Source organism: Culex quinquefasciatus, chromosome 1, assembly GCF_015732765.1.
Source record: "Culex quinquefasciatus strain JHB chromosome 1, VPISU_Cqui_1.0_pri_paternal, whole genome shotgun sequence".
NCBI classification, from domain to species: Eukaryota; Metazoa; Arthropoda; class Insecta; order Diptera; family Culicidae; genus Culex; species Culex quinquefasciatus.
Window position 1 is genome coordinate 76,565,115 of NC_051861.1, and position 13,362 is coordinate 76,578,476.

A 13,362-nucleotide genomic window follows, 5' to 3' on the forward strand; every position below is an offset into this window, starting at 1 on the left:
CTTTTTACACCACAGCTTCCATCCACCCGGGATTCAAACTGACGACCTTTGGATTGTGAGTTCAAATGCCTACCAGCGACTCCACCGGGACAGGACCGAGAGAGAGGATTCCTACACTAGGACTGAGCTAACGACCTAACCTCTTGGTTAGACCGGGGCCAACATTTACTTCCCCGTCCGACGGAAGGCGTGATCAGACAAATCTCGTCTCGAAAAATTCCACCGGGACCTTTTGGGATCACCCAGACCGAATGGGTGAGGGGCCTGATAATTTGAACTGGTGGTCAAATTTTGTTATGAATAACAAATTTTATGTTTTCTTCTTTTTCCAGCATAGTTGCATTCTTGGATTCAGTCTTGAAATAATTCGAAAATATTAAAGTCTAACTTCGTTTGAGATAACTTTAAACAAAAATCGAAGGTTCTAGAATCATACTAAAATCTTTTGGACATAGTCTCAGTGAGCAGCTTCTGGATTCTTTGGTTTGGTTTGGTCTATAGAATAACCCTGGCGATATCGCTCACAGAATCTCCCCACGAAAACAGCATGATTTGAAAAAAAAGTTCTCCGATCAGGCTGAAAATTTTTCTGGGGGTTCCTTGGCCGAAATAATTAGACCCGTATTTTTTTGTTTAGCAATTAGGCTGACCTACACCGTGTTAGGGTGGTCCGAAAAGTGGCAATTTTCGTCGATTTTTGCAAAAACCACATTTTTCAAAAAATCATAACTCCGCACCATTTCAACTGATTTTAGCTGTCTTGAGCGCAAACGAAAGGTATTAGATAGGCTTTTAAGGAAAAATAGTTAAAAGTTTCAAATATCTAGCATTACATTAGAAAAGGTCTTATGAAAACTTAAAATGCTGTTTTGAAGGCGTCTGGACATATTTTTTATCAGATTTCTCGGAGAATTTTACATAACATATCAAAAAATGGTGAAATTATGTTTTCAATATTCCGAGATGCGATTTATAAAAAATAAAAACTGGGGTTTTTGACGTGCCTCGCGCAATAACAGGAAAATGGCGAAAACTGCAAAAAATCGACTTTTTTCACTAAAACTGCGATAACTTAAAAATTTCAGTGATTTCCTATACATGTTAGGGTACCAAAAGTTGCGTATTTTAGTTACGAAAATTTTGGTGCCCTGACATGTATAGGTCATCGCTAAAATTTTTGATTTAGCGCAGTTTTAGTGAAAAAAGTCGATTTATTGCCGTGGTCCCAATCTTTATATTTTTATAAAACGTTTGTCTGAAGAAATACTATTCGATATGGACTAGGTAAATGTTTAGTAGTAATATTACATTTTTTGGTTAACTGAAGTACAATGACAATCGAAGAACATGTAAGAAAACAATCAGAAACAAACCATTTTTCAGTTCCTATTTCAGAGCAAATCAAATTTCATGTTGATTCTGAGTCTGATTCACAGAAGCTTATTTAAAACAATTAAAATTTGAGTCTGAATTTAAGCTCGTTTACTAATAAACTATCGAATTTATTACAGTGAAACCTCTTTTTACGCGGTGCGTTAAGTTTTTAAAATTTATCGATTTCTCTGGAACGACGCAACATTTTTGCAATCTTTTGAAAGCAGTTTGTTGGTTTTGTTCAGATCCACAAATTATTTTTGAAGCTTGCAAAAATATTGTACGGTTTAAGAGAAATCGACGAAACAAAAGCGTAAAGTTTTAAAATCTCAACCACAATTTAATTATTTTTATCTCTCTTTGGCATGTAGTCATTTAAGTATGTCCAAACTACCCCACATGTCGTGTGCAATTTACCTCCATGGTTGCATATTCTATTGAAAATTGCCATATTTTTTACAGCTTTGGTCTGTTCGACAAAGTTGTAGAGCATTAAATTGCCTATTAGAGTCTCACTTTTAAGAATAGTTGAATGGCATTACGAGCTAAAAAATTGAAGAACAATGAGTTTCTCCATGCATTTCTCTAATTGTTCCCATACAAATTCCACCCTCGAGTATCAATGGGTAAATGATGAACAGTAATCTCGGGCAGACGGTTATAACAAAATTCATTCCATTTTAAAAACAAATACTGTTAAAATAACAGAATGTGTTATGTAATCTTCTTGAAAAATCCATTTTGCATAAGGGTTTAATAACAGTTCATGTTATCATAACAAAATGTGTTATTGGTGTGATATTGGTGGATAGCCAAAACAGCTTTGGAATAACATTTTTTGTTTTGGAAAAATATCTTCAACTGTTATTGGGATGATGATAATAACAAAGATTTGTTCGAAGAATAACTTAAAATTTTATTAGTCTGTTATTACAATAACAATCTAATAACAATAAAATCATAACGACGAATAACAAATCTAGTTATAAATAAAATAAAATGTTATTGGCCTAGTATTTTCAATAATCAAAAAAAAATATTGTCATGTTATTTTCGTCTGCTCGGGATGCTCATATTAGAGACTTAAAATAGCCCAGGAAACAATATTCAGCTTGTGCAAACTACTTCAGGAGTTTGGAAGAGTACTTGAAGAGAGTTTTATCCTACCGCGGTCCAAACTGCTATGCTGTAGCTATCTTGAAGAGCTCTTGTAGAACTCCTGGAAAAAAATGTTAGTTGGGTGGGCACCCTAGCTTTTGGAATCTTCTGTAGATTCCACCAAACATTTTTAATCTGTTCCAACTTTTTTAGGGTTTTCCATACCCTTAGACTACGGTTGAAATTGGACTTGTCTCTCATATTTCATATCCGAAAAAATAACTAGGTGGCCAAATTACCATCACTGCTCAGATTCTCTTTTGTGATTTAAATTGTTCCATTTTTTGAATTTCTGGATTATGCCTTAGAGATTTTAAATTTGGATCGAAGAATTCAGATAAAATTAGTACCAAATCTTCAGCACACAGACTAGCAATTTAAAACATTAATTCGCTTTTCCTACCAAAAGTCAACGCACATGCAGAACAAAAGAAATCGGGATGGAAATTTCCCGTCTGTGATATTCTTTTGTACGGGACTCCACCATGAAAGTGCGCGCGCGGGTGTGATTTTCTTCAAAGTTAAACTCAACTTTTCAGCAGCGCTTTTCTTCTAGCAAATTCAAACGAAGAAGGAACCTGCAAGAATTTCCTCGCATTGTTTCTAGCCTGCCTCTCTGGGTCGACGTCGTTTAATATGCAGTTAACTGTAGTTAGTAGCTGCTGCACCGTGACTTTGCCACCCCCTCTTAGCTAAAAGTGCCATATAATGATTTAATTAAAATTAAAACAATTGAAGTCACCCCACCCACTGCGGGGCTCGAGGATTGAGGTGTTTTGTTTAAAACAGTTTTTTCCCTCAGTGTGGATTGTACAATTTAACTGACTTTTTTCTTTTATTTTTTTTCACATTCCGGTTCTGCCCAGGTGAGTGCCCTGAAAGGCCACAAACGGTACTGCCGCTGGAGGGACTGCGTTTGTGCCAAATGTACCCTGATTGCGGAGAGGCAGCGAGTTATGGCAGCACAGGTGAGTTTTAGTACAACTGTAATTTGTGAAAAGGGCGTACTAGCTGAGTTATTCTTAAAAGCCAAGTTGAACTTAAAGTCAAAAATAAAGCACCATAAAGTTTAAAATTAGAATGATTTTGAATTCGGTTAAACTCAGGATAGATTTTCTCTAGTTCTTTTGAATTTTAGAAACTTTCAATTTAATAGCACTAAATCTTGTTCTATTTCTCACATCAAAGGTGGCCCTGCGACGGCAGCAGGCACAGGAAGAAAACGAAGTGCGCGATCTTGGCCTGCTGTACACCGGAGGCGGAGTGCACTCGGTGGGTCAACCGGTTGGCGAAAGCAATGGCCAGTTGCCGGGCCAGAGCCAGTTTCACACTGGAATTCCGTCGCCCCCGAACGATTCCGATGGGGGCAATCGAGGGGGCTACGGAACAGTTGATGGTAGGTTATGTTTTTTTAAATGTCAACCTTTTATATCAGTCTTGGCTTATCAAGGTTATCGAAGAAAAGGTTGGAAAATTTGTATAATTTTGAGTGCATCTTAACGAAAATTTACATCCCTTAAATTTAAATTTAAAACTTGCTTTCACCCTTCCTCAGACGCCGAAAATCCCCGACTTCGACCTGAACGCCTAAACTCCGCCTATTCGCCAGACCAGAGTGAACCAGACAGCCCCGGTAAGTGTCCGTGTGCAATGAATTTATTATTGCAGCTCTCGCTAAAGTTGTAATAATTTTTGATTAATGACACTTGAAACAAACTGTGGCACCGTGTGCCAAGTGGTGTACAGTGGAACCCCCGGCGGTTGGACAAAGGTTGTTTTAAAATGTTAAGCATTCAAATTATCTGTTTAGACAATGTTGTGTTTATTTTGGATTTAATTTAGAATTCATAATTTGAGTCAAGCTTTAAAGTGACTGTTTGTCACTTATCAAGTGATGTCAAACTATCGAAGTTTAACTGTATCGTTTTTGGGAGTTCGCCGCTGGAATGTTGCAACCTGGTTGCGGAAAACTCATCAAGTAGGTTTAATACATTTAGTGCCCTTGTCCTCGGGAAAGTGGTTCCGTCGATGATGTCACGTCGGCGTCAAGTGGGGCATTGTTAGGGGTGGTTTGAGCTACAACTACTTGAAAGGTTACCGGGAACACTCGAAACATTATCGGAGGTCAGCAACATTGTTGACATTGTTTCAATTGGGGAAGGTTATTTTTGGGAATCTTGCATTGGGTGACAGATAAATTGAAATAAATTAATTAATAAAAGCTGAACATCTTCGAGGAACAACAACATCATTTTTTAAGCGAGTTCAACTTGAAACTTTTTGAATCAAGTCTTTTAATGATAAAGGGAAATGGGATGACAAAGCTCTTTTTAGGCAATCCATATCTGAACACGACATATTGCTTCTTGAATTGTTTACTATCTTACTATTTGTAGTCTAAAACAAGAGCGTCCAATTCTTAGTCCCGGCGAAAAAATCTCCGGGACTTTGTGTCAAAAAACTTCCGCAACAACGTTTTGGAAAATTTGACAGAATTTAAGAGCGAGTCCACGAACAGGGCATACCCCTTTGTATGGGACGTCGTTTGGACCTCACCAATCTGCCTGAAATTTTCACGGGATGTTTGTACATATAAAACTAGCATCTGGCCAAAATATGAGCACTCTAGGTCAACGGGAAGTGGGGCAAATCGGGACACAAAGATCAAAACGTCAAAATCTTCCTTGAAATTTCAAAATTCCAGAATGCATCTAAAAGGGCTTGAAAATGCAACGTAATGCGAGGGGAGGCATCCCATTTGATTAAATCTAAAGGGAGTGATTGGCATTTTACTGAAAAATAGCACAATTTTCAAACTCAAATAAAAAAGTGTTCCATCCATAGAGCAACTCGATTCGACCTGGGGCTTGTAGGGGACATCTGGGACTGAAAACGCTTTGGGTAAGGCAGTTTAACACATAAAATATATAGACATTTTTTTTAAGACACTTTTTGGTTGTAAATTTTTGCTCTGGGGACCCCTTATATCAAATTTTCCGGTGATAATTTCATGGTATTCGTGTTCCTGAGACAATTTCACGTTAGAAACATGCACAAAAATGTTTATTTTCATCCATTTTAACCCTTTAAAAATTAAAGTTAAAAAAAAAATAAGAATCTGCTTTTTCTGGTGTCATTCAGTATCCTTGGAAACAAACATGATTTTCAATAAATGTGAATCGAAAAACTGCGACAATTTTCAAAAAAGTTACCTAAAAATGTCTATAACTTGAAAACGGTGCACTTTATCAAAAATTTAACTTAAGTACTTTTTGATTGCAAATTCGATTTTACATCGAAAAATGAAGTTTTTGCGACCGATATTTCGATTTTTTGAAAAAATCAGATCAAAGATCTTTTGCCCATTCTGGAAATTTCTGAAAAGTTGGCATTTTATGTCTTCTAAAACATATCAAAAAATAAAAAAAATTAAAAATAGTGTTTTTTTGCAAATCAAGTTTTAGTGACAAAAAGTTAAATAAAAAATCACCAAAATTTTTTTACCGTGTATCATTTTTTTCAGTGTAGTCCATATCCATACCTACAACTTTGTCGAAGACACCAACTCGATCACAAAATTCCTTCAAAAGATACAGATTTTTGAATTTTCACATATCATTTTTGTATGGACAGCTGCCAAATTTGTATGGAAAATTATATGGACAAACTAATGATGCAAATTGGCTTCTTTGAGCATACCGAAGGCACCAAAAAAGTTTCAGCCGGATTATAAAATACAAAAAAAAATCGAATGACTGAAAACTCAGAGAATTGCTCAAAGACTGAAAAATAGCACAATTTTCAAACTCAAATAAAACAGTGTTCCATCCATATAGCAACTCGATTCGACCTGGGGCTTGTAGGGGACATCTGGGACAGAAAACGCTTTGTGTAAGGCAGTTGAACACATGAAATATATAGACATTTTTTTTAGTCACTTTTTGGTTGTAAATTTTTGCTCGGGGGACCCCTGAGATCCCATTTTCTGGTGATAATTTCATCATATTCGGTTTCCTGAGTCAATTTCACAATAGAAGCCAGCTTAAAAATGTTTATTTTCATCCATTTTAACCCTTTGAAAAATTAAGGTTGAAAAAAATCTTCTATGCTCATTTATTAAAAATCAAGTTCGTTTCCAAGGATGACACCATGACACTAGAAAAAACAGCTTCTTTTTTTAACTGAAGTTTGTCCAAGTAACAGCCTTATTAAGATGTTCGACGTTTTGAAGCTGATGGTCGTAGCGCCCCACCTTCCCTAAGTAAGACGAAGAACCATAAATCTTTGTGTCCCGATTTGTCCCACTTTTCGTTGACATAGAGTGTTCATATTTGGACCAGATGCTAGTTTTATATGTACAAACAACACTGAAAATTCTCCAAAATTGACGTTTATATCAGAGTCAATACACATTTTTTGTGGTTTAAAATTTAAAAGATATTTTGATCAATTCTTAAAACTGTGTTTGTCACATCTTCCTGAGCCTCAACACAGTCCGGGATTGCATCACGAAATTTGTCAAGTGTGTTTGCACAACAAAGTACCGTTCAATAGTAGCAAAAGGTGGCCTATTGAAACCTTAGGTCGGGCACACAAAAACCTCAAAACCTTACGGACACACCTGTGATGAGCTACCACAAAATGGTCAGACCGACAGCGTCTCATCTATTTATTCAAATTGAGCCACTCGAGAGGCGTAACACACACATTTTTCTACCTTTTTCGAGAAAGAGAGGAAAAAAAAGTTTCGATGCGGAAGCTGTGTGGCACTTTAAAGTTTTGTTTTCCATCTCCCACCGAGCGTCGTTTTCCCATAAGTATCGTCAAACAAAACGATTTTATTCAACAAACATGAAAAAACGTAGAAGACCTAAAAATCAAATTAAACAAAAAAACAGAAACAGTTTGAATACTTTTTACCCTCTGGTGCGGTGTGGTTTAAGGTCCATCAAAAGAAGCGAAAACTAATGATGATAGTTTTTCGTCGTCAATGCTTGGCGGGGTCCCCGAAAGGAGAGAAATATTTCATTCACAGATAAATATTTGAAGACCACTTGAATTTTTCTTTTTTCGGTGGTTAGGAAATATCTATCAGTCGCAGTTTTTGGGGTTGGATGGCCACGAATTTGGGATAAAAGAAGAAAAAAAAAAGTCATTTTAGTCAACTGTCAATATTTGTACTAGCACTACCGAAAGCCAATCACCGACGCAAAGGAGGTAGTTTAATGCTTCTTTGTTTTTTGGGTATTGTCATCTTTTAACGGTTGCGAACGATGCTACTGTCAGTTGGATGCTGATATAATGCTACTTAAAAAACCGGTGAAGATAAAAGTGGTTCGTTGGATGGAAATTACATATTTAAATGTAAACATCCATTAAAGTGAGTATAGTAAGAAGAACACTAAAATTTTGTACTGAAAATTTGATAAAACTTAGCAAAAATCTATTATCTAATTAAAAAAAATGTCAACTTTCAAAAATCTAAAATTATTTGTTCTTTGCTGACCTGTGTATTTAAACACTGAACATTTTCACAAAACGTACAGAATAAGCTGAATCATAATCATGACCAATCGGTGAAAACATTTAATCACGAATGAACAACGAACTCCCAAGTTGATCGATCGGCTCACTCAGTAGTTTTTGAAAGACGATGAAAATTTGCGCTAAGCGTGAGTATCGCCTACTAGCGAAGTAGGCTGAGCAGTTCATGAAAGATCTGGTTCAAAACAGAGCATTGAGCAACCAATCGCTGATTGGTTTGCAATCATTTTTAATCACTTTCTGTTTCAGGTTAATTATTCTGACCCAATCTAAAAACAAAAAAAAAAAAACAAATTTTATTAATGTAAAATTCCCAAAATACTCATAGTCAGTAACGCGTTACCGGCTCTAAACCGCCCTTCCAAAACGCTTAATTTCAAGCATTTTTTCGGTGGTTTTTTAACAACCCTCATGCTGCTCAAAAGTCGTCCTCCCCCTCGATTCGTTGCCGTCTGGGCGCGTGCCGCAGATTTTATGGTGATGATTTGATGGAAAGTAATTATCTTCATTATCTGTGGTGGCCTCGCTCCGGAACTGGCTGGTGAGGGTTAAGTGAAAAGGCCGGAAAAAAGATCCTTGAGGGGAATTTAAACTGCGTGGAAATTGGCATTCTTGTTGCGGGTGAAAATTACGTATCGTAAACCAGTTAGGTTAAATGGGGTGAATAGCCGTGTAGTTAAATGTTAATGGTATTTCACAGTTCAAAATTTAGTTTTCAAAATATAATTTCATATTTAACTCAATTTTGTGAATTTCAGTAAGTACAGTGTTCAACTCAAATCAGAAATAATGATTTCCTTGTAACATTCGCTACTGAACCGGAAAGCCGCACACGAATGCACAATTTTTTGCACAAAATGAAGTGGAAATTATTGCACCAGTCTTGTAACCTGCCCCGTGCAAAATTTCCAACTCCCACACACATACACATATTCACACAATTATTACAATAAATAGCACAAATAACAATGGAAAAGCAATCACTGAACCGATATGCCGTGCACGAGTGTGTACAACACATTTTTCTTCCACGCGGTCTGCTTCGTGGGCTCAAATCATGTGAGCGAGTTTTTCCGCGGAAAATCGCAGCAGCGCCCGGGCGTTCTTTTCCTTTTCACAGCCTGCTGCCTTGCAATGTGTCAACGACGGCGGCGCCGGCGGCTGTGGTTGTTATTTTTGCATACATAAACTCACACACTTGATCGGCGCCGGAAGTGGCGTTTGTTCGAGTGGGTTCTCCGCGGGAAAACATTTTGCACATTTGTTGAATGAAAATATCGCTCATTCGGAAAAAAAAATCTTCGAGGAGGTATTTGAAAACATGTGGTAATTGCTTTGGGTTTGGATTTTTGGAGGAAAATAAGGTATTTTTTTAGATAAGAAATTTTAATCATGCGAGCATATATTGCAGGTTCCAATAATGTTAATAAAAATCAAACTTTGTACAAGTTTTTTTTTGTATCTTGATGACGACTGCTATAAGTACCTACTTCGCAAAAAGCAGACTGTATTTAATTGCAGTATGTTCACCCTCCACCAACACAAATAATCTTAAAATATGAAGGACAAGCTGTCAGTTGCTAGTAAAAATCATCCGAAGTATGAAAGTATGGCACAGCGAGACCATAACACAAAGAATGATTAAATCTGGATTGTGACCAGGTCCGAGATCCACACGGGCGGGACGAAATATGTCAAGGGTAAAAATCATCCGAAAGGGGCAAAACCAGTAAGCAAATGTTAAAGATTGTTATCTGGACGAGCCACAAAAATCGAATGCATGAGGTCAAACTCAATGTGCGGATAATCGGAAATCCCAGCACGCACACACACACACACTCACAAACCCATAGAAAAAGATATAAAAACATATTTTATCCTGCAAGGATGGTACTTCACCCTCAATTTTCACCCCAAACCCAAGCATTAGGTATAAAATACACATTTGCAAGAAACTGCCACTTGAGCAACAATTTGTGTGGAACGTTCCGTCGAGGCCAACAATTGAATCAGGATCCAGGCAGGGGGGAAAGGAAAGTGTGAGCATGTCTGCGGCATTATCTGCACCGGAAGAATGTAAGGATCATAATAAAAAAAAGTCCTGTTTGAGCACCAATTGAGACGGTGATGGGCATTTTTGTAGAAATTCAATAATGAATCAAATTTCCATATTATTGATTTTTTTTATTATTACGAAGGTTTTTATGTAACTTGTTTCATTAAGTTGATTGAAACATTCGATTCTTTTAGCTTCCGCAAACACTGTTTACGACAATCTGATTGTCAAAATGAATCAAAAATTATATCAATCGATCCCATAGTGTTGAAGATACTAAAATATGTGTAACAAAAACCTTGGTGCTAAAAGCTCTGGTTGATGCGCGCCGTCAAATTAAAAATGCATCTATAGTGAAACCATCTCAAAAATTCTAATTTGATACAATTATCTCCTGTATATGTAATCCAAGGGATTTCTTGTGTAAAAATGTTCACCCCATAAACTTTAAGAACTTCAAGAAAAATTCCACTTCCTCATGCTCTTCCAATATTTTGAGCATGAGCATGAGAGACCACCCATGGTGGCCCCTCCGTTGCTGAACAGAACCGTAATATCCTTTCAGCACGACCGATCATAGGCTTCAGTGATCTAGTGGTGTTTCCCTTATCAACAGCATGTATGAATGCGCTGAAAAGATAAAACAACATGATTGCTAAAACTTCATCAGTTGCGAATAGGTAACAGTCATTGGCTACCAACGGCGCTCGCCATGTCAGTTTGTAGATCTCGATTTTAAGGGACGGGAATGTTAGTTAGCGCAGGTTGCTACTAGGGCAGCTGGTTTACCCTGTGCTTACACCCCACAAGCGCTAGAAAAATGAACATTTTTTAGTAGGATAGGGTATGGTCAGGATTCATCATAAAAGATGATGATGCGACCCAAAATCAAAGTGTTTAGAAAAAGTTTGTAAAATATTTAATTTGAATAAAAGGAGCTAACAAAGTCATCAACCGCCACCCCAGAAATAACTCTTTGCAATTCCGTACAAGCAATTTACTGTCACTTGAGTTAAATTCGAAACGATACTCTTCTTGGTTCCCCAAACTTTTCGTTGTAGATTTTTTTTAAAGAATGAATTTAAAAAAAGTACAAAAAGACAGGACCGGATCGGCACACACTGTTTGCGACGTTGTAATCCTAACAAGATAAACTTCTTCCACTCGACCCACCTCGTCTCGTAGTTGATCCATGTCCCAAAAGTGTATACAATTGAAAAGAAAGCATAAAGGACGATAAGCACGAAAAGTGAGCCCGGATTCTATAACAGTGTGTTTACAGAAAGAAACAGAAATCCGACCACTTGAGTGAGCTCACCTTTTGCCTCCTGCTCGATGTGCAATATATCAATGAATCCTGGGAGGAACAAGTCTTGGGTTGCAGAAAGAAAAAAAAAAACACGAGAGAAGTAATTCGAACCTACCTGACCTGGCGGCGGCGTGAGTAGAGAAATTTTCATTCGAAGCCAAGCGAAGGAATCTCAACAAGTAGCAAAAATTGTCAACGAAATCCTTGAAACCAGGTTCGAGGAAGAAAGAAATATTGAAACTCTTGAGCGAAAAAAGAAATACAAACCACTCCGACACGACACGTTGCAAGAATGGTCACGGGCAAATGTTAAGAGGGCAACAGTAATTATGTTGGAACTCCTTTTCGGAAGCCAGGCGGAACCGAGAGGGAGTCGAGTTATTTAGGTTTTTTTGCATTCTTTGATATTTGAAACTGTATTTGATGTTAGTGTAAATAGACGGATTTGAGTGAATTTCTTCGGAAGCGAGTCGATTTATTTGTTGACGAAAATCTACACCCATTTTTTCGAAATTAAATTTGCTTGTTTTTGTAAATATCCATTGAATGATTACACTTACCTGTTATCAGTGTGAGGATGATTCTGGTTTTTTAGTAAGAAGTTCTTCAGCTCAACCCTTTACGCCGAAAAAAAATCGTTGGTAAGATTCTGAGAAAAAGCAAAATAACTGTATAAAATCAATTTGATCCAATCTCCCAAGACTTGACGTCACCCCCACTGACGTTGCCAAAAAAATGAGTCCTTGATCAACTCTCTACGATTCGTCGTAAGAAAAATATCGCAGTTTGAAACTATAGATTTTTCACAGTTTTGGAAAAAAGGTGAAACTTTAGGATGGTTCCAAAAAGAAGGGCGTGGTTCGGTTTGACTGAAAATCGAGATTTTTGCTTGTTTTGATGGTATCAACAGATCACTTAATTTGACCATGATCTATTGATTTAAAAAAAAAACCTTCCATCGGATGAGGAAGTAAAATGTCGGTCCCGGCCTTGGTTGTTGTTAGGCCGTTAAGTCATTCCAGGTGTAGGAGTCGTCTCCATTGCATAAGTACAAACAACACACCAAACCAAGCCTACTCCGGTGGAATCGCTGGCGGCGGTTGAACTCGCAATCCAAAGGTCGTCAGTTCAAACACTGGGGTGGAGTAGAAAGAGGTTTGGGTGCTCTCCCCATTCAAGCCTTCGGACTCCGTTCGAGCAGAAACTTGCAAAAGAGACCACAAAAAACCCGGGGTCGTTAATGTGGATGGTTTGATTGATTTGACTATTGATTTAAATTTTGCACTTCTGTGGAATGGTCCTGTATTAATTGTTCTTACCGGAGTTAAGTTGCTTAAGTTCTTAAATAAACTGGCCCCGATTCTCTGAAACAAATTGACCATTTCACCGCAGAGTGGCTCACTCAAGCATTTACCAAGCTCGCAACCGTACAGTTTTCCCTTCTATTCACAAAATAAAGACACGGTCTCTTTATACGGGGTTTTCCCCGGGGGATTTACTTTTGCCAATCCGGCCAATCCTGCTGCTGGGGAAACTTTTTTTTCTGCTCACTTCTCGTCCTGTTGGCGACGATCAAAAGATTTATTTGTGCAAAGAAGCGTGCACAGTCCGGAAAAATTGTAAGCTTGTTTTATTGCAACGATGGAGAAAAACAACACACGCGGTACGTAATCCATGGAAATGCACTGAATTGAGAGGGAGGTGGGTTTTCCCCCCACCCCAACCGTCGGAAATGTCGGAAACCCCCAACATCATCAGTGGTCAACGTCAATTTACTCCGCTACTCTTCAGTGTTTTTCAAAGAGAGAGGGAAATTCTGAAGAGAAATGAAAAAGTAAAAAAAAAACAGGTTGCATTTTGAAAAGAAATAATCTTCGGACACGGTCAAAAGCACATTCATAATGTCGCTTGTTGAATTGCG

At 37.6% G+C, this 13,362-nt stretch overlaps 1 protein-coding gene across 2 annotated transcripts in view; it reads left to right on the top strand.

Annotated features, from left to right (window-relative positions):
- Positions 1–13,362, top strand: part of LOC6051446 (doublesex- and mab-3-related transcription factor A2) — a 44,978-nt gene that overhangs the window by 18,384 nt on the left and 13,232 nt on the right. For both annotated transcript variants that reach the window (XM_038260821.1, XM_038260816.1), the window contains 3 exons: positions 3,399–3,500; positions 3,721–3,928; positions 4,088–4,165. In XM_038260821.1, the coding sequence (XP_038116749.1) occupies positions 3,489–3,500; positions 3,721–3,928; positions 4,088–4,165 (298 nt within the window). In that variant the 5' untranslated portion in view covers positions 3,399–3,488. The remainder of the gene's footprint in view (positions 1–3,398; positions 3,501–3,720; positions 3,929–4,087; positions 4,166–13,362) is intronic.